Source organism: Trachemys scripta, chromosome 17 (genome assembly GCF_013100865.1).
Source record: "Trachemys scripta elegans isolate TJP31775 chromosome 17, CAS_Tse_1.0, whole genome shotgun sequence".
Lineage (NCBI taxonomy): Eukaryota > Metazoa > Chordata > Testudines > Emydidae > Trachemys > Trachemys scripta.
Genome location: NC_048314.1, coordinates 15,332,309 through 15,350,752, shown reverse-complemented (window position 1 = coordinate 15,350,752; position 18,444 = coordinate 15,332,309). Strand labels below are relative to the sequence as shown.

General features: G+C 51.6%; 1 protein-coding gene across 1 annotated transcript; it reads right to left on the bottom strand.

Moving 5' to 3' along the window:
- Positions 1-1,051: 1,051 nt before the first annotated feature.
- Positions 1,052-16,707, bottom strand: PRDM12 (PR/SET domain 12). Its single transcript, XM_034793874.1, has 5 exons — positions 16,463-16,707; positions 14,621-14,811; positions 11,799-11,954; positions 4,681-4,792; positions 1,052-2,593 (listed from the first exon to the last, which is right to left on the bottom strand). The coding sequence occupies exons 1-5, from the start codon at positions 16,683-16,685 to the stop codon at positions 2,211-2,213; spliced, it is 1,065 nt and encodes a 354-aa protein (XP_034649765.1). The 5' UTR covers positions 16,686-16,707; the 3' UTR covers positions 1,052-2,210.
- Between the last annotated feature and the right edge of the window lie 1,737 nt (positions 16,708-18,444).

Here is an 18,444-nt window from a genome sequence, read left to right as displayed (position 1 = left end):
TCTGTGTGTGCACCTGTGCACAAATTGCTTTTCTCCACATTTTAAAACCATCGTCTTTCAAGATGCAAAGATGGTTATTGAAAATAATCCATGAGGACTGAGCAGTAAGTTATGCTCTGTCCAAAATGTGTGAAATAGATGCTAGATTTTAAGGCCAGGAGGGACTAGTATAATATGACCTCCTGCATAACACAAGCCACAGAATTTCACCTGGTGATTCCTGCTTCAAGCCCATAACTTTGGTTGAACTGGAGCATATCGTTTAGAAAGGCATCCGATCTTGATTTAAAGACTCCAAGCGATGGAGAATGTACCACTTCCCATGGGAAACTGTTCCAATGGTTGATAATACAGCGGTTGGATCTTTTGTGCATTTCAATCAAACACAAGCTAGGATCCTAAAGACACTAATTTCAGTGATACCCTCTAGGAGAAGCTCCACTATCCCCTTTCCAAGACCAACATTATGCTTTCCTAGAACACAGAGAGAAAGAAAACTCCCAAACAACTCACCTTCTAAATGATAAATGTTCCAAGTAATTTTTATTTAGAATACAAGAGAGAGAGGTACAAATGTATTTACAGCTGTGTACATATACCATCAAATAATATATAATATCAAAGTTTTGTAAATAATGTTTTACATAAATATTTACAAAGGTAAAGTGACAATTGTTTTCTGGAAGTAAAACACAGTTTGAGAAAACTCTATACATCGTATACTTATAATTAATAATATTATAATAGTTTTTTTTATATTTTATTTCACAAAACCCTACTTATTGGGTTCATAACTGTGGCAGGACTCAAAGGGGCGCTCCGGACTGTATTCTGGGTGTGGTTTGGCCAAAGGAATTATTTCTCTCTGGTCTCCAGAGGGCAGTAGAGGTAAGAGTTTAAATAGACCCTAGAGATATGGATCTGCTGAAGGACCACCAGCCCTACTTTAGAGATGAAGGAGGAACACCCATGCAGCGTGGGAGGGCCTTGGCAAGGTGAGCTGAGTGTGTGTGTGTGTGGGGAGGGGGGGGGGCACTTCTAGCTACCCCAGCTTACACACATCCTGGAAAAATGCTTTTGGTGACACCAGGCAACTTGCTTGATTCTCCATTTCCTGAGCACATGATGGCGCAAATTTTCATCAACAGCCCGTTGCTCAGTTGCCACTTTGCATGTCCCCTGTCTGCATGGGCAGAAGCTCAGATCCGTGTGCAATTTCAGAGGTCTTACCATGTGCACAGCTTAGACATGGAAAAACTAGGGGTGTGTTTTTTTTAACTAATACACTTGAGTCTGGAAACTTACAAAAGATCCTTCCCACTGGTGCTAGCTCTGGCACGGCAGATCAGCCGGGCGTGGGATGTGGTGGACCAGCTGAACTGGCATGGGGACCAGCTGGGGGTCTAGCATGGACTCCAAGCCTAACGGAAACGGTCACAAAAATGGGGCCTGGCCCCATGATTTTTGTCTGTACTTTGATCCCACCAGCACTAACATCAGAATAGGGTTTTGTAAATATCCCCAGTGCAGACACAGCTTTGGGGCCAAAATTACCACTGGTGTAAACAGGCACAGCTGCACTGACTTCAACAGAATGGTGCCGGCTCCCACCAAGGGTGAATCTGGCCTTCCAGCTGTGCTAACTTCAATAGAGGGGAAAGCAATTTTTCATCTCTTCCTCCAACTGAATTGAACACAAAAGCCCTTGGAAAATGTTTCACAAATCAGCATTTTGGCTCTTCCACCCCCACCCCTACTCCATATACTGGTGTCTTCACATTAAGGTTCACGTTATTTTTCATTCTCAGTGTGTTTACCCTCCCAAATGCCTTTATGCCACTCACTGCCTGATGCCAAACACCCGGGACAATGAAGCTTATCACACAGCCTCCTCTATGGTTGGAGCCCTGCCACTCCCTGGCCCAGACTGATCGGCAAGGAGAAGATGCACTGAATGGATCACAGGGCTGGGCTCATGTCTCGCACTGGTAAGATAACACCCTAAGCCCCAAGGGAATGGCAATGGTTTAACAGAGGTGCCCCTTCGTCAGCAAACTGTTTAATTAAGAAATCGGCCCTGCCCCGTCCTCACTCCCTCCAGCCCCCCACCCCTCCCTGAAGGGTTGATGCCAACAAATTCATCAGCATTATCAATGCCAGTCTGCAACAGCTGGAAAGGCCTGCCCGGAACCCGGCATCTCGACAGCGGCTCACAGCACCATTGTCGGTATGTGATGCGCCAGGGAGGCAGGGTGGGGCCCAGGCAAGGCTGGGGAGTGAGACTGCAGGGAGGCATTGGGAGGTCGGTGCCTTGCGCTCTTCTGGTGGGCCCGGAGTCCAGCAAGCTGGGAGTAGGCACTTTGGCAGACCTGGCACTTGTAGGGGCGCTCCCCGGTGTGCAGGCGCACATGGTTGCGGAGTGTGGAGGACTGGCTGAAGCGGCGGTTGCAGAAGCGGCAGACGAAGGGCTTGTCCAGGGTGTGGATGCGCATGTGGGAGCGCAGGTTGCTGCGGGAGTTGAAGCCACGGTGGCAGATCACGCACCGCATGCGGCCGGCCGTGCTGGCACCCGTCTCCACCGTGTGGAAGTCCTCTGTGTAATAAAGAACAACACAAGGAGTCAGCCACGGCCCTCTGCTCCCCAGCCGGAACAGGAGCTCAGGGCCTGAGCAATTCATTCCCTTCCTTGTGCCTGTAAGGTGACTTCAAGGCACTAGGCATTCTCAAGGTTACGGCACCTTCAATAAAGACAGAGCCACATTGGTGCATGGTGACCAGTCAGGACAAGCTCAGTAGCGATGCTCCCACAGCACATAATGAATCGATGATAAATAACCAGCGTTTCTCTAAGCACTGTGCAACTCTGCTGCATCTGCCAGCTAAGGATCTCCAAGCACTTTGCAGGCATCGACCAATTCAACCTCCCAGCCCCCTGGGAGGGAGGTATCACTATTTCAGTTTTATAGACCAGGAAACTGGGCAGGGTGCTTCTCAGTGACTCACTCAAAAGTAGCATGAGTTGGGGATAAGAGCCAGGTGCCCTATGCCCGAATCACTAGCCTTTCTTCATGGGGTGGGGGGTGTCTGCTGTTTTCTGTCCTTGACACCTGGGCCTTTCCAGAACAGCTCTTCACACAGCTCACAGTCAACCTGTGGAACTCCTTGCCTGAGGAGGTTGTGAAGGCTAGGGACAATCGGGCCCTGAGCTCTTCTGCAGCCCTGAGCCCAGGCACATACAGACTGTGTGAAAAGCACTCACCTCTGCAGAGCCAAAGAGGCAGGGCGAGTGGGTGTGAGCAAGTCAAGGACAGTGGGGCAAACCCCACCTCTTCTGCTCAGGTCCCGGGAGCTATAATGCAGTGCAGGCAGGTGCACCCTTTTTAAGGTCACGCTGAGGCAGGCTGCATGGGGCTCACTATCTCTCCTTTCCTTACTACAGTATTATGGTCTATGAACGGTTTCCTCTCCCCACCCCCTTTGCATTCTGCAGCCTATTGGACCTGGAGATCTAAAATCCCCTGTTGCTGGCTTGTTTGCTCCGGTCCCCTTCTCCGTCTATCCCAATGGGAAATGGCACAAAAAGAGAAGGAATCCCAGAGGAGTTAAGAGTCCCCTGTTATGGGATCTTGGGAGAAGAGGGGTTTGTATGGGGTTAATGAAGTGGCTCCCATACAGCCCAGGGAAATCAGTGACTCGGCACTTAGCCTCTGCTCGGGCGGAGCACAGAGTCAGCACTTTCTCTGCCCCACTCACCATGCAGGAAGCCTCCTCCGCGTGGGAGTGATGAATGAAGGGCTCTCTCACTGCTGGATTTGGGCCACAGGCTATTCGGGATGATTGGCCATAGGGACCCTGCAGGCAAAGCTGTGACAGCCCTGGGCAAGTCAGCATGGGGAGGCAATGCTAAGACTCATTGATGTCTCCGGCAGAATTTCGGGGGAGCCCCTTGGCCTTGATCCTTATGAGCTAAGCAGCCTTTGTTCCATAGTAGGGCTCAGAGGGATCCCAAGAAGAAAAGTACAGCGCCTACCCTGTCCACTAGGGCAGCTTTGGGGACCCCAGTGGGGTCAGCTCCACCAAAGCCCTCAGCAGTTTTCTATTGGGGCAGCTAAAGGGCAAACCTGGGGAGAACAGCAGCATAATAGAGACCCAGTGCGTTCAGACCCTCACCCTTACTGGCATTACAAAGGGCTCAGGCAACATCAAGTTATTACCGGTCGTTATCTGTTGAGCGCTGGAGTAAATCGGCGAAAGTCTCCCAGTGGAGCGAAGCCGATTCCCACCAACTGAGGAGCTGGTCCAGGCTGTGCAAACAGCTCAGGAGAAACGGGCCCAGGATTTTACAAGGCCAGACAGGACAGGCCCTGCGGTGACTCGAGCTGCAGGGGAGCAGTGGTTGGAACAGCTCAGAGTCAAACACTCTCCAGGCTTTATTCCCTGCCCCTCTTCATGGAGGTCTGTCAGCACTGGGTCATGGTCCACCAGTCACTCCCTGCCGGGTAAGCAGTGAAGGAGCTGATTGCCTGAGAGGATCCAGGTGCTAGTGAGACCCTTCCCCCCCTTCATTGTCCAGGGATAGCCAGGGGACAGCCTGCAGGGCCCGTGTGCATAGAGTACGGGCCGGGGGATGACATCAGATGTGCATTTGCGACAGTTACTGTCCTATCGAGCGCTACGTACCATGCTTGTTCTTCTTCTGCTCCTCCTCCAAGCCCGGCACGCCCGGGATCCCCAGGAAGGTGTTGTGGGAGTTCCCGTACCAGACCAGCAGCTCTTGGTCTGGTGGAATCATCTACAGGGAAAGAAAAAAACAAACAGGATGGGGGTGTGAATAGATTTTTCTGCTTGTTGCCTCCATGATAGCTGGAGCCAGAGTCTCGTAGGGCAAAATTCATCTCTGGTGTAACTCGGGGGTTACAGCAGAGATAATCTGGCAGCTGGAATCTGGAGTGATTCCAAGCGGGACCCTGGAACTGAGAGGTAAAAGACGGGAATTATGGCACATGATTAGAACTGCACATGGCATCCAGACACTCGCCATTTCCCTAGTTCCAATATCCCAACCCACGCTGGGCACACTAAAAGGCTTAGACTAGGCAGATACACAGCTCAGAGACTGGACTGGCCAGGACAATGCTGCAGAGACTAGAAAATAGTCAGAGATTGATCATGACAAAGAGACCTGCCAGCTCCCTCTGGCTTCAGCGACAGGACAACAGTGGCATTATCTTAGAGGCCTCAACTGAGATCAGAGCCCCATTGCGCTAGGTGCTGTACTTCCACAGAATAAGAGACAGTCTTTGCCCCAAACAGCTTACAGTTTATATAGACAAGAAAGACAAAGGGTGGAAGGGGAAACCGAGGCAGAGAGAGAGGAAGTGTTAATCCGATCCAGTGCTGCCCCTAAACATTTCGGTCCAAATTCTGTCCTGTGCGGAGATCTGCTCCTGTGGGAGAGGACGGGGGAGATCTATCTGGGAGCCAGGTATGGCTCTGTGCTGTGCTGAGCCTAGGGGCTGCTCTATCTTACCCCAGCTGAGATTTGGCAGAGCGCGACTCTTCTCTGCCCCCAGCAAGCCTCCTACTACCACCAAAGGAGCCAGCTGGCAGGGGGAGGGAGCGGACACGCACCTCCTGGTGCTTTTTAAGCAAGGAGATGGCTCAGACAGGAAGTGCAGATACAATAGCTAAGGGCTTGGGTTGCCCAGGGCACGGTCAGAGTTAAAGGAAAGGCTTGTACACCTCCTGGTAAGGGGCAGTGGTTTGGTGGGAAGATGGGTCTAAATCAGTGGCTCCCAACCTGCAGCCCAATCAGCATGGAGCTGCAGCCCATGTGACATCCTCAGGGCCATACAGGTAGTATTGGATGCAGCCCACATAACACATATGCGATGCACAATGGTAAATAGATTGAGAACCACTGGTCTAAATTCTACTTAGATTCTAAGCTCTTCAGGGCAGGGACCGGCTTTTTGTGCTGGGTTTGTACAGCACCTAATACAGTGGGGTCCTGAGCCGTACCACTACAGTAATAATAATACATAACACCACAGCAAGGCCTTTGATTCCCACAGCATTTCAGTGCAGCAGGCGGAGTATTCTGCAGCAGCCATAAGGATATTTAAGAAGCAAGGTTTGAAAGCATCTCTCTTGCATTATTTATTGTGGTGTTGAAATCCATTTATTTTCCTTTGCCCTTCACTTTTCCAATGTCTCAGGTTTGGGGGAGAACAGTGCATACCTACATTGTAGAGATCAGGGGATTGCTGGGGCTTTTAGCACCTGGGAAGTCGTTTGAAAATGTAGGGTGGGCAAACTAGCTACTGCTGAAATGACCCATCAAGAAATAGTTAACCTGGCTGGCATATAGAGTGGTGTCATTAGGTTTCAGAATCAACACCCAACTGAGAAGAACAAGGCAATTCTCACTGGTCAGAGCTACTATTTCAGGCTGTCAGACACTGCTACACTAAATCACACCTACTTCGTGTTTTGATGGTTTTCTATGCAAATCATGCGTTAGAAATTTAATTTAAATAATTATAATAATAAAAGTCCAGATTCTGGAGCACAATTTTGCAGCCATAGAATCACTGAATACACAGGGCCCTGTTCATAATGGCCCAGATTCAGCAAAGCACTTAAATATGTGCCTAACTTTAAGCATATGAGGAATCATACTACAAACAATGGAAATTGACCTTAAGTTAGGCACTTGGTTAATGATGAATAGTGGCCTCTATAAGGGTTGAATAGTATAAACTTGGAAATAAATTGTAGGTCTCACTTACTGGCATGCATGCAATCATTTAACCATCTCATTGAAAACGAGTCCCTTTTAATAGAAGAGAATAAAGAGAAGAGAAGGGATGAACTTCAGTGTGTGCGCGCTGGATTGCGCGTATGCACCAGTGTGCGTGCGTGTGGATGAGGGCAGAAGTGTGCATGTGCACAGACAGGTGTGTGCACACATGCACCAAGGCAATCTGAATCAGCCCCACGAATCTCACGGCTTTCACATTGAAGGTTGAAACTCACTGCCTCAACTTCACACCCCCACAGCTGCAGCTAAACACAGCCGAGGAAGAAGGAAGAGAAAGTGGGAAGAAAGAGCAGCAGGAGAAGAGGGAAACAAAAATCCAACAAGCAAATAAAAGCAATTAATTACAAAAATGCCCCCAATCAACCTGCCTGGGGGGGAGGAGAAAGGACAAAGACGCCTTGGGTCATTTGTGGAGTTGGTTTAACTGTGTGGGCGATGTTCAGACACTACAGCAATGGAGTAGTCATGAAAACATAGACAGATTGCATGACAACATCTGTGTGCTGGGAAAAAGAGACTGAAAGTGTGTCAAAGTGTGTGTACACCTGCACAGAGAGTGCAAGGGGGGTGGGGGTGAGAGAGAAGAGAGACTGTGTGCGTCCATGCAGAGGAGAAAGATGGAGTGTGTGTGTGTGTGTGTAACAAACTGGATTTTTCAATATATCGGTTCTTTTTCTAGCATTGCATTCTACCTCTGCTGGATTCCCAAGAAACTGATGTCTTTTTTTTAATGACATGTAATCATCTATGAAAGCATTGCTCTCCATGCCACTATTGCAAAGATTAGATCCGCATTTACAGATCAGAAACTCGGTCTTTGGGGATTATGGGCCCAATCCTGCTGCCTTTATAAGATTAGCCCGGGGCTCTATTCACGAGAGTCAAATCTGCGGGATTGGGCTCTTACTACCATCTCCAGAGAGTCGCTCTGTTCTGAAATTAACCACCCAGAGCCTCAGTCCTGGAATTCATTTTTCTTTTAAACCCACGTTTGGCTTTTGTGACGTTCAAGGTGGTGAATAGTGGTTGGAATCACTCATTGTTTTGAGACACTTTATTTGTGCTCTGTAACTCAGCAATAGCTCTGATTTAAAGGGTTTATATATTACGTTTGGTGAGTGAGTGGCACCCTCATTTGGTATTTCAAAGGGGGAAAAGCAGTCAAGATATCAAGGGTCATTCAGCTCCAATGCATGGACAGAGATGTTTGCAATAAACAACCTACATTTCTTAAATGAGCTTTGGTATGAGGGCAGAATGGATACAACTGCTGTAAAAGATATGGTGGATCCACCCTCCTCTAGTGGGTTCATCAAAGGGATTCTAAGGATGTATCCAAGCAGATCAGAGTGGATGTGGTCCACTGGGTGAAAATCCACTTCTAATCCCCCCTCCCGCAAATAGACACCTCAATAAATATTCACCCCAATGCAGGCTGAGCCAGCATTCTTTGTGCCCACGCCTCCCCCCCCCCCAACTCCTAATGATTTCAAACAGAATAAACAGAGTAATAGAAGCCAACTTCAAAGCGTGAGTACCCGTGGCACTGTGCGTGTGCATTGTGTGACTGGATATGGGACTCTGGGGCGAGGAAGGAATGCAGAATCGGGACCTAGACCGAGCTATTAAAATCTAATCTCATACATTTCCAGGCCACGTTTGATTTCCCTCACTCTCTCTTTCAGAACAAAATTCATAATTAACCCCATCTCCATCTGACACTGTTGAGTGATCCTGTGTTATTTAATGCACTGGGTGCCGGAGCAGACCCAGGCACGGCTACTGCTTAACATACCAGTAGATGTCTGGATACCGGCATGTACTACAGCGCGGTGGGCTGCCAGGTTGAACTGTGACATTTATTTCCTTTGTCAATTGGAGTCACAAACACTTACGCTTTATAACTTAGGTTTTTTTGTGATCTAGAAGAACTGAAAAATAGTGTTCTGGGGTTTGTAGAATCACGGATTCGGACATATGAGCAGTACGAACTGTGTATTACTGTATGTCTGTATTAGGCATTATATACGCACATATATATGTATCTGGCGTCATTCATACACACATGTATACTAGCAATCATATAAATGCAATAGATCTATATTTTTAAGAATTATGTCAGTATAATACTATTATTCTATTTCATCACATCGTATAAAAACCAAAGATAAAAAGCAGTTAAACTCCCTTTACAATGAACAACCTTTCCTGCAACTCGTCCACAGGAATAAGGAGTTGAGGATCAGCGTTAAATAAAAATCGGAGCTGTTATTTTTCCATTAGGCAAAGAAACCCCACCTGTGAGGAACATTACAGAACATCAACACTTCGCACTCCTGTGTCCTGGATTTACACAGGTTGGCAGGGGATGGTTTCTAGCTTTGGGCAGTACCTTACGCTGCAGAAAGCTGGTTACAAATGCCCAAGTTGCCTGCCACAGAAAAGGAACAGTTTTTGCTCTTTCTGCGCCAACCTATTTGACTTGGCCATTTCGTTTATCTCCAGGATAAACTGTGGGTCCGAATGTGCTGTCCCTACGCTGGCAGAACTCCTATCTGAAGGCAGTGGGAGTTGACCTGCCTATGGGGTACAGAATTGGGACCCAATGATTTTTCTTTTAAATCTCACATCGGGGGTGATGTGCAAGGTGCTGCAGACCTTGGTCACCATCCAACAAAGCATGTGGCTCATCTTGAAGTTCATGCAGGGCCCTAAAAACGTCAAGGGGACTATGCACATGCTTATAGCGAAGCACACGCACTTAAGCACTCTGCTGGTTGGGGACCAAGATGCTCGGCACCACGTAGCAGCCCCTTGCACGTTCCCTTCTGCTAGTGTGTTCAGGGTGCAATTGTTCTATCCTGGGACCCTGGCGCTGGCTCTGTTGGACACACGTGGCAAAGAACAACACGGCGAGCGTGCACTCATATTCCTCTCCTGGCTCAGAGACTCTCCAGAGCCACGTGAATCCAATCCTATCCCTGGGGCGTTTGTTATCCTAGACTCACTGCTGGAGTCGTGACAGAGCCAATCCCGTCGTGATGGGAGGTTGGATTCAATAAGGGACATTCCCGCCCCTGCCCCACCCAGGCAGCCGAATTGTAATACTGCCGAGACCCACATCGGGCTCTGCAGCCAACAGCCCTTTCGTCCGAAATGCGGCCGCCTTGAATGCGGCCACTGACTGCCCCAAGGTATCATCCCAACAGGGTTTGAGGTGGGGCCTTCCCCGCTGTGTGGGATGCTCCCTATCTGCCCCGGTTCCCGGAGACTTTCCATGGGAGGCTCAGCAGGGCCGCCCAGAGGATTCAGGGAGCCTGGGGCAAAGCAATTTCGGGGGCCCCTTCCATAAAAAATGTTGCAATACTATAGAATATTATATTCTCCTGGGGGCTCTTGTGGGGCCTGGGGCAAATTGCCCCACTTGCCCCCCCCCTCTGGGCAGCCCTGGGACTCAGCACCTCCCGGGCCCTGCTTAGTTTGTCTCTCTCTGCAGGGAGTTTGGGGTATTGGCTTACAGAGAGTTTTTTAATATCGGGCGTGTGGAACATGTTGCCTTCAGCTCTGATATTGTTAGGTGCTCGGAGGCCTGTGGGTGCCTCTTGGAGATGGTTCCCTCCCATTAGCACTGGCTGCTCTATCGCGTGGGCAGTCTGGTTGTGTGCTGCTTGTGAGGAGCTGTCCCATTTCAGTCCTGACCTCTCACGGGGAAAAGTTTTGTGATGAAAGATGAATAGCCCTAGCTTCGCCGTGCAGCTGGAAGCCAGTTCCCCAGCTGGAGAGATCTGCAGTCTCAGAGCCACAGCCAGGGGGAGGGATAGCTCAGTGGTTTGAGCATTGGCCTGCTAAATCCAGGTGAGTTCAATCCTTGAGGGGGCCATTCAGGGATCTGGGGCAAAAATCTGTCTGGGGATTGGTCCTGCTCTGAGCAGGGGGTTGGACTAGATGACCTCCTGAGGTCCCTTCCAACCCTGAGATTCTATGAAACATGTATATTGTGGTAGTTCCTAGAAGCAGGATCAGGGCCCCTTGTACTGGGTGCTACACTAACACTGATGAAAACATGATCCCTGCCTCAAAAAGCGTGTGAGTGAACTCCACTAACCAGAGACCTGGGCTTGGCCAGTTCCAGAATTTGCTGCCCTGGAAGCCTGATTCTGCACATCTTTATCCAGCCAAAATGCCAAGTGAAGTCAATGGGCCTGATTCTCCTCTCTCACACACTGGTTTTACACAAAGCTCACTGGAGTCACTCCTGATTTATGTCATTATTACCAGAAGCCGCACCCGGTCTGTGGAATTCAATGAATCTTTTGGCTGAATCAAGACTTGCAGGATCAGGGATCTGGGTATTTAACTTGAATCCCCAAAAAACTTTAATTTTAACAATAACGTAACTTGTATGTTTTATGTTAAACCTACCTGATTCTCATTTGTCCCCGGCATAGACCTTGTCCATTAGAGGCAACGGCAGAATCCTGCTCCAATTACAGGCAGTGGCAAAAGTCGCACTGACTTCAATGGGAGAAGGAGCAGACCCCTAAGGTTAACATCTCAGTCCTCTGCACAGTTCCACAGCAGGAAGAATGCCCAAGTCTTATTTCTTTTCTCTCTCCCCCCATATCCCCCCCCCTACGCACACACACAGAAAAAGACAAATCCTCATTTTTCCAGGCCCCCCTTGCAAGCCCAGGCACGGGCGATGGCACTGAGACGCCCGCCAAGCTCCGTTCTCATGTGTGCGCGTGTCATTCTCCAACACCGCCACATCGACCCCTGCTGCTCTCGAGAGGGTCTCGGTGCCAACATTTCGCCCTCCACAAGCCGCTAGTCTTTTCACTGCTGCCTGAATTAGGCCCCTGACTACAAAGTCCTGATGAACAAGGGAGGATGCGTGATACGGGACAGGCCAGTTCCCTGCTCCACTTCCCCCCGCCACACACACACACACACACTTCTTCCCAGCCTCACTTACCTCAATGGCCTTGTAGAATATACTGTTTCCTATCTGGATCACTTCCAAGTTCTGCTCCTGCTCGTTTCTGGCACACTTGATGTAGGTCATCCAGCTACGGTGGTCTTCTTGGCTGGCATCGATGAAGTAGCGGACAGTGCCATCTTCGTTGAACACCTAGGGTGAGGAGCAAGGGGGTGATACATTAATAGCCTTGTGGTTGAATGTGCTGCCCAAGTCTTTTCCACCTTACACACCCAGGGATGGCCCAGGGTCTTGTGGGATGTTGTGAGAAGTCAGTGGCCTGTAACCCCCTCCCCCGACACACAGAGCCTCAGTAGGTCAGAGATGCTCATCCCTGGGGCTATGTGGCAGGTTTGTAGCAGCTGGAGCGTGTATTATTTGTCATGTTGGGAGGTAGGAGTTAGAAGGGTTTAATCAGCTAAAGGGTGGGGGCAACACATAGGAGAGGATCTTTGGAGTGTGTAGCTCATCTTTCCTGGTGGAGAGGACATGGGAGGGCTGTAGGAAGGGTAAGCCCTGGGCATGTACAGGAAGGGCCTGGCACAGCAGGGCTGGCAGGTGCCGATGGCTGTTCCTTTAATAAAGAGTCTGATCTGACATGGCAAATCCCATGTTCCTCTTGGGTGCTGCTCAGTGCAGGGGCCAGGAATCAGTCAATAGGCAGGGGAGAGCATAGGCAAGGGGCCTGGCGTTGGGTGCGGCTGGCTGCTGTCACTTCCCTGGACTGACAGAGCTAGCCTGCCCTGCGATTCCATAGTCCACAGGCTCTCGCCCGGCCCAGAACATCACCTGCCATCTCGACCCCACTTTGAGATGTGTGGTTCCTTCCCCCTGCTCTAGGGACCCCTCTCAGCCAGGGCTTGAGGAGCACAATCAGGGGACTCTTGTCTCATTTGGATTTCTTTGATAAATGACCCTAAGTCCGAGGGGAAACCAAACCTAGCAAAGGGGGAGGCCCATCTTGAATCACTGAGGCCAGTGGGAGCTTTGCCTTCCATGTCAATGGACCCAAGACCAGGGCCGACCTTAAGAGGATCTAAGCTAAGGCACTGGCTTGCAGCGTGTGGCTATCTGGGGGAAGATCTGTAAGTGAAGAACTGAAAAAAGGGACAGACCTGTTTACAAGAAGCAAGTCCCCAGGCAACAAATGGTTAAAATGCACCAAATCACAGCCTGGGATGTTGTCTGCTTGGATAAAGGGACCCGATTCTGATCCTGCTCACCCTGGTTTTACACCAGTGTAATCCCGCTGACCTCGATGGAGTCACTCCTGATTTACACCAGGTTCATTTGCACCAGGCCCCCATGTCTGGTCAAAGGAAGGAGTCCAGATTTCTGCTGCAGCAGCTTCTGGGCTCGGTCCCGCCGCTGCCAGTAGCCCAGAGAGCCGCAAGGCCTGAAGTTTGCAGAACCAGCCCCTTAGGATGGGAGAATGGGAGGGGGGCATTGCCAGGGGACAACATTATATGTCAGCTTCTTTTCTATTGTTCTTGGGTCCTGCAACACCCCCGGCTGCCCCACGCTCCTAGGAGACCCGAGGGTGCAACAAAGGCAGCAAACCTGCATGAGCAACACGCAGATCGAAAGGGCTTCGTTCCTGGTTACACTGGAGATGGGCAACCTCCCTAATGAGCCCCACTGATTATCTGGGAACAGGGACATGATCCTTGCCCCCCCGCAGCAAGTACCGCTGTCTAGTGGGGCCTTGGCCTTTCCTTTCTCTGCACAGCACAAAAAGAGGCCAGCAGAGGAGGTTTGGTGCCGGGCCAGGAGGAGAATTTGGAGCCTAACCCAGCTCCCAGGGAAGCTGATGGAAAAAACTCCATCGGCTTCACTGAGTCGGATCAGGCCCCGGCTACTGAATGAAAAGGCCTTGCCCTCTCCCCTTACCGTAATTCTCCTAGCTACAGCCCCAACCCCTTGCTGTTTTCCATCGGCTGACTTGTACCTACAGAAATGTGGCCCAGCCAGTCTCAGCCCCGAGGTCCTTGCTGTTCTCACGGGGGTTAGTGAAGCTGTTTCTGTCGCGCTTTGCCCCAGAGTTTTGTTAAATTCGGCTTGATCTAAACCCCAGGGTCACCAAACGTCTGTCCCGAACGGCTGGAAACCTTGTGTCCATTCCGGGCAGACCCCAGTTCCCTCCAGCGGGGCCGGAGCACACCCACAAACCCGCTTTCCCCGGGCGAGGCGCTAATGACGCCGCAGATGAATCGGGACTCTGGTGCGTTTTACCGCAGGGCCAGCTACGGCTGGGAAGGTGGGTTCTGGTCTCTCTACCTGGCTTGGTGAGCGAGAAGCAAAGGAAATCTTTCTCCACGCCGGGCTGGGGACTAACTCCGAGCAGGACGGGGGAGGGAATTTGTTTTATAAAAGATTATTTTCTCCTACGGAAATCCTGCGAAATTAACACACACACCCGTTGGGGATAAATCATGTACATTCATTGGCATGTCTAGTTCCTTTAATGGGACGATCCCAAAGCCCTTTAATTAGCCCCCACCGTATCCTCGTCGTCCCCCGTTATGCCGTGGGAAACTGAGGCACATGGAGGGGGAGGAATGACTTGCCACAGGTAGCAACGAGCACGGGACGGGACCAAGGAGTCCTTATTTCCTGCCCCGTGTTCTGGACCGCAGAGCCGATCGTTAATTGCTCTGTGAAGCGAGATCGGCGTGTTACCTCAAGTTGCGCGCATAGGCACAAGTTGCGCGGGCAGGACGGGAGCTAGTTGGTGACAGGGGCTCTCCCACGTGTGCACCGTGCACAGGAGGCGTGAGGCAGCCCATCCCTGAGCTCGTGCGCCCCCCGCCCCTCTTTACCTCCCACATGAGATTGTTGTTCTTGCACAGATCCACGTGCTCCGGCGAGATGACCCGGCCGGTGAAAGGTCCCATCTCGGTGCCGGCTTTGATCCAGGTCTTGGAGAAGATGCCCAGCCCTTCCCCGGGGATGGAGCTCTGGGCGATGATCACTTCCGAGGGCAGGACCAGGCTGGATAACTTCTGCACCTCTGCCGGGGGGAAGAGAGGAGAGGGGGTTGGAGGAGGGGAAGAATCATAGAATCATAGAATATCAGAGTTGGAAGGGACCTCAAGAGGTCATCTAGTCCAACCCCCTGCTCAAAGCAGGACCAATTCCCAGCTAAATCATCCCAGCCAGGGCTTTGTCAAGCCGGGCCTTAAAAACCTCCAAGGAAGGAGACTCCACCACCTCCCTAGGTAAATCCGGGCTCGCCTTTGCCCCCCCCCCCCCCCAGTTAGCGGCGCCCGGACACCAGGGACCGAACCCCCTAGCACAGCGTCCCTTCCCAGGGAGAAAAGGCACCAAACTTCAGCGAGGGACTCCGAAGTTGGGATGCGAGGTGGTCTCCCCTGGGCGGCGATGGGGGGGGCATGCTGCCCCTGGGGGGAGGTTTGTGTGGCAGAGAAATCCCCCCCTCCTGCTGCTGGACACCTACAAAGTGCTGCTTTGCAAATTCTAACCAAACTTCGCACCCTGGCCCGGGCCCCCCAGCAAACCCGAGCTGAGAAATGCCCCATTCGCATCCTACAAGGTCTTACAAGCTTCCCCTCTAAGGCATTGAGAAGGTACCTGGGAAAAAAACCCAGCGATGAGAGCGCGCGGGGCTGAGAAAGGGGGTTAAATGGTGTCTATTTCAGCCCATCCAGCAATTTGTCACGCTGTTAAAGTGATCCGCATTCATTAAACTCAACTAGAAAGCAATTGCTAATTCTAAATTCATTAGCCCTTTAAGAATGCTGTAGCGATCCATCGCGCCTGAATGGCGCGGGGACTTGTTTAAAAGGGCCCAGGAATTCCTCTGACAAAATGGGGCGATTAGCTGGTTGAAATAATGTGAATGAAAATGGAATTAGGCTTCATGGTAAATTAAGAGAGGAACAGAAATCCTAGAGGGGGAAAAGGGAGCCGGGGCGCCCCATAGATGCCAAAGCGAGAGAAAGTAGATTGTCCCCGAGTTGATGAATGAGGAATAAGAACTTGAGACATCTTAAAGAAAAGAAACGTCCCCCCCTTCCCCGCCCCGGCTCCCTTTTTAAGGTCTTGGTTTAAGTGGGAACTTTCTCAGGTCAAGCCCAAGTTAACTAAATGAATTAAACCCCTCTTCTTTCTCAGTCAACTGCTATTACACGCCTAATAAGACCTTAAATGCCAGGGGCTTAAAGCTTAAATGGGCTGAGGATAAACGCTGAGCAAAGTGGGAAAATGCCGGGAGGCAGGAGTGGGAAAGTCAACACGGGGGAAAAGGGAGCTTGGGAAAGAGAATTGAACATGCAAAGTGCCTCGGAGGTGGGAGCCCCCGGGGCACACGGATCCACAGAGCAATGGCTGGCCTTTCCCTTTGCAACCCAAGAGTTTTATTCTCCCTCGTCCCCGAGGAGGGTGGTGATTTTCAGCCGAGGGGAGAGAGGCCGAAAAGCTGCCGGCGAGGGGGCAGCTGAGAAGCCGGCTGGTGGCGTGCCCCGCGCCCTGGCCCGCGGGACTTGGAGCGCTCTGGAGGGTGGCTCGACCCAGACTGGTTGTGGTGCCAGCCCTGAGCCAGCGCCTTCTTCCTTCCCTCCAGACCCAGCTGGCGGGGGCAGTTTTTAGGGTCTCACCCACCCGCTTCCCTTCCGAAGCGGCGGGGAGACGGAGCTACTCACCCCCCGAGAAGGACTGAGCCAGCACCTCCGCCGTGAAGGCCGTTTTGGGGTTACTGTGGTTGTTCTTCTCCTCGAAGAGCTGCTCCCCCAGCACGTTCCTCCAGCGGCCGTAGAGGAAGCTGTGGAGGATGTCCGACGTGATCACCTCCGCCAGGGACAGCCCCTGCTGCTTCAGCCCCGTCTTGAGAACCAGCGCTTCCGCGGGGAGCACGGAGCCCATCATAGAAACCCGGCGGCGGGGAGCGAGAGGGATCACCGGGCAGCCGGGCGCAGAGAGCGGACGGGGAAGCCAGGCGCGGAGCGCTGCTCAGCTTGGGGCGATGGGCTCCTTGCCTCTTGACAGATTCCTCTTGGCAAACTCTCCCAGCCGGTTATATATGGGCGGCAGTGACCCTCCTAATTGGTTATTAATGACCCCCCGACGTTGTAAGATAGACTTGTTCTACCAGACTGAGCCAAACCTTCAGAGACCCCCCCTCCTTCCCCCTGGGGGGAGGGGGGAGACAGAGGGAGAGACAGACAGAGAGAGGCAGCCTCGCATATCCCACCAATAGCCCATCAGTGGAGAGAGAGAGAGCTTCTCTTCTGGACACCTGCTCTAGCAACATCCTTAGACCTGCCCAGCCGGCCGGGGGAGGGAAGGGGAAAAGGAAACGAACTAACTAAATAATAATTAATAACCCCCCTTATTGCGGGCTAGCAGAGGGACAGCGGCGGTGTTTTCACCCCGTGACAATATTGGGTGCTGCAGAAATAGGGACATTCAGCTAAGGTGGGGGGGGGAGGGTGCATTGGGCTCCTGGCTTTCAAGTGAAGCCACCTGGATTCAGAGACGGGCGATTTTCGCCCTGGCGAGGAATAGCCGGGGGGAGAGCGGGCCAACGGGTTTCACTCCGGTTCGGTTTTGCACCAACACACCCCACAGCGCACTTCTCCCCCGCCCCAGTCTCGGCCGATCATTGAGAGACACCGCCCGCTCCTTGCCCGGGCCAGTACCCGCGGCCCCGCAGGCAGGACAGAGCCTCGCTGCGGAAAGTTATTCAGGGTGAAACCGTCCGCAGGGTTTTGAATTGTAAATTGGAAAAAATAAAATCTTCTCCCGCGCCTGGCCAGGTACAATCGGGGCCCTTGGATCACTCGGGGCCGAGCGGAGAAGTCAGCGGGAGAAACGGATTTGATTGACCGGGAGCTGGTCTGGCCCTGCAGAATCGGAGTGGGGGCGGGAAGCTGTCCCCCCAAGAATGGCCGGGGCTCGAACGCCGTTAGAACAACCTGAGCTCGCCCACACGCCTGGGCGGATCTGGGTCCCCCGCACCGACCCCCGTCTCCTTCCCCTGGCGCGTTCAAACCGACTTCGCCCTCCAGTCGCAATTTCGCCCTAAGAAATCCGAAACTGGCCTTTTAAAACGACGGAGGGGGGGTGTGAACCCATCTTTTCTCAGCCAGGGTCTCCTCGGCTCGGGTGCTTAGATCCAGGCTCGTGGTTTCAACATTACGGTGCAAAGACGATTTTAAACGGCTGGTTGGGAAGGCGGTGGTGGGGGGTTAGATCATAACAGGGGATACGGGAAATGTTCCCCTTCCTATTCTCCTCTTTTCGGGGGAAAGGCTGCAAAGCCCCTACAAAGCTTTTGTTGCTAAACGCTGCGTTTCTCTTTAGATCGAAGACGCAGAGATTTTTGACTCGCAGTAGTTCGGATTCTGGGCTTTAAAACACCGACGCCTTCGAGAAACGAGCCTTTTGCGTTGGAAAACGACTAAATCCCCCCAAAGCTTCTATTACTCGAACTAGTGGAAACCCCCCCACCTCCAGCGATTTGTTTGCAGGCAGCCCCCCAAAGCCTTTTGAAGCGACGAGAAAATTCTTTACATCTTATTAAGAACCGCAGAAGGGGCTTTGCGCTGTGGCTGGGTTTTAAATTTAAATTCGGAGCGCGAGAAGGCAAAAATAGTGTAAAACCTAAACGACCGTTTATACGGCT

Bases quoted from the DNA above. Each gene is read 5' to 3' on its own strand.
- PRDM12 (XM_034793874.1), bottom strand. From the start codon at position 16,685: ATGATGGGCTCCGTGCTCCCCGCGGAAGCGCTGGTTCTCAAGACGGGG. The intron at 14,812-16,462 runs GTGAGTAGCTCC...TCCCCCCGGCAG, and splicing joins GGCTCAGTCCTTCTCGGGGG to AGGTGCAGAAGTTATCCAGC. The intron at 4,793-11,798 runs GTAAGTGAGGCT...CTTTCCCTGTAG, and splicing joins TATTCTACAAGGCCATTGAG to ATGATTCCACCAGACCAAGA.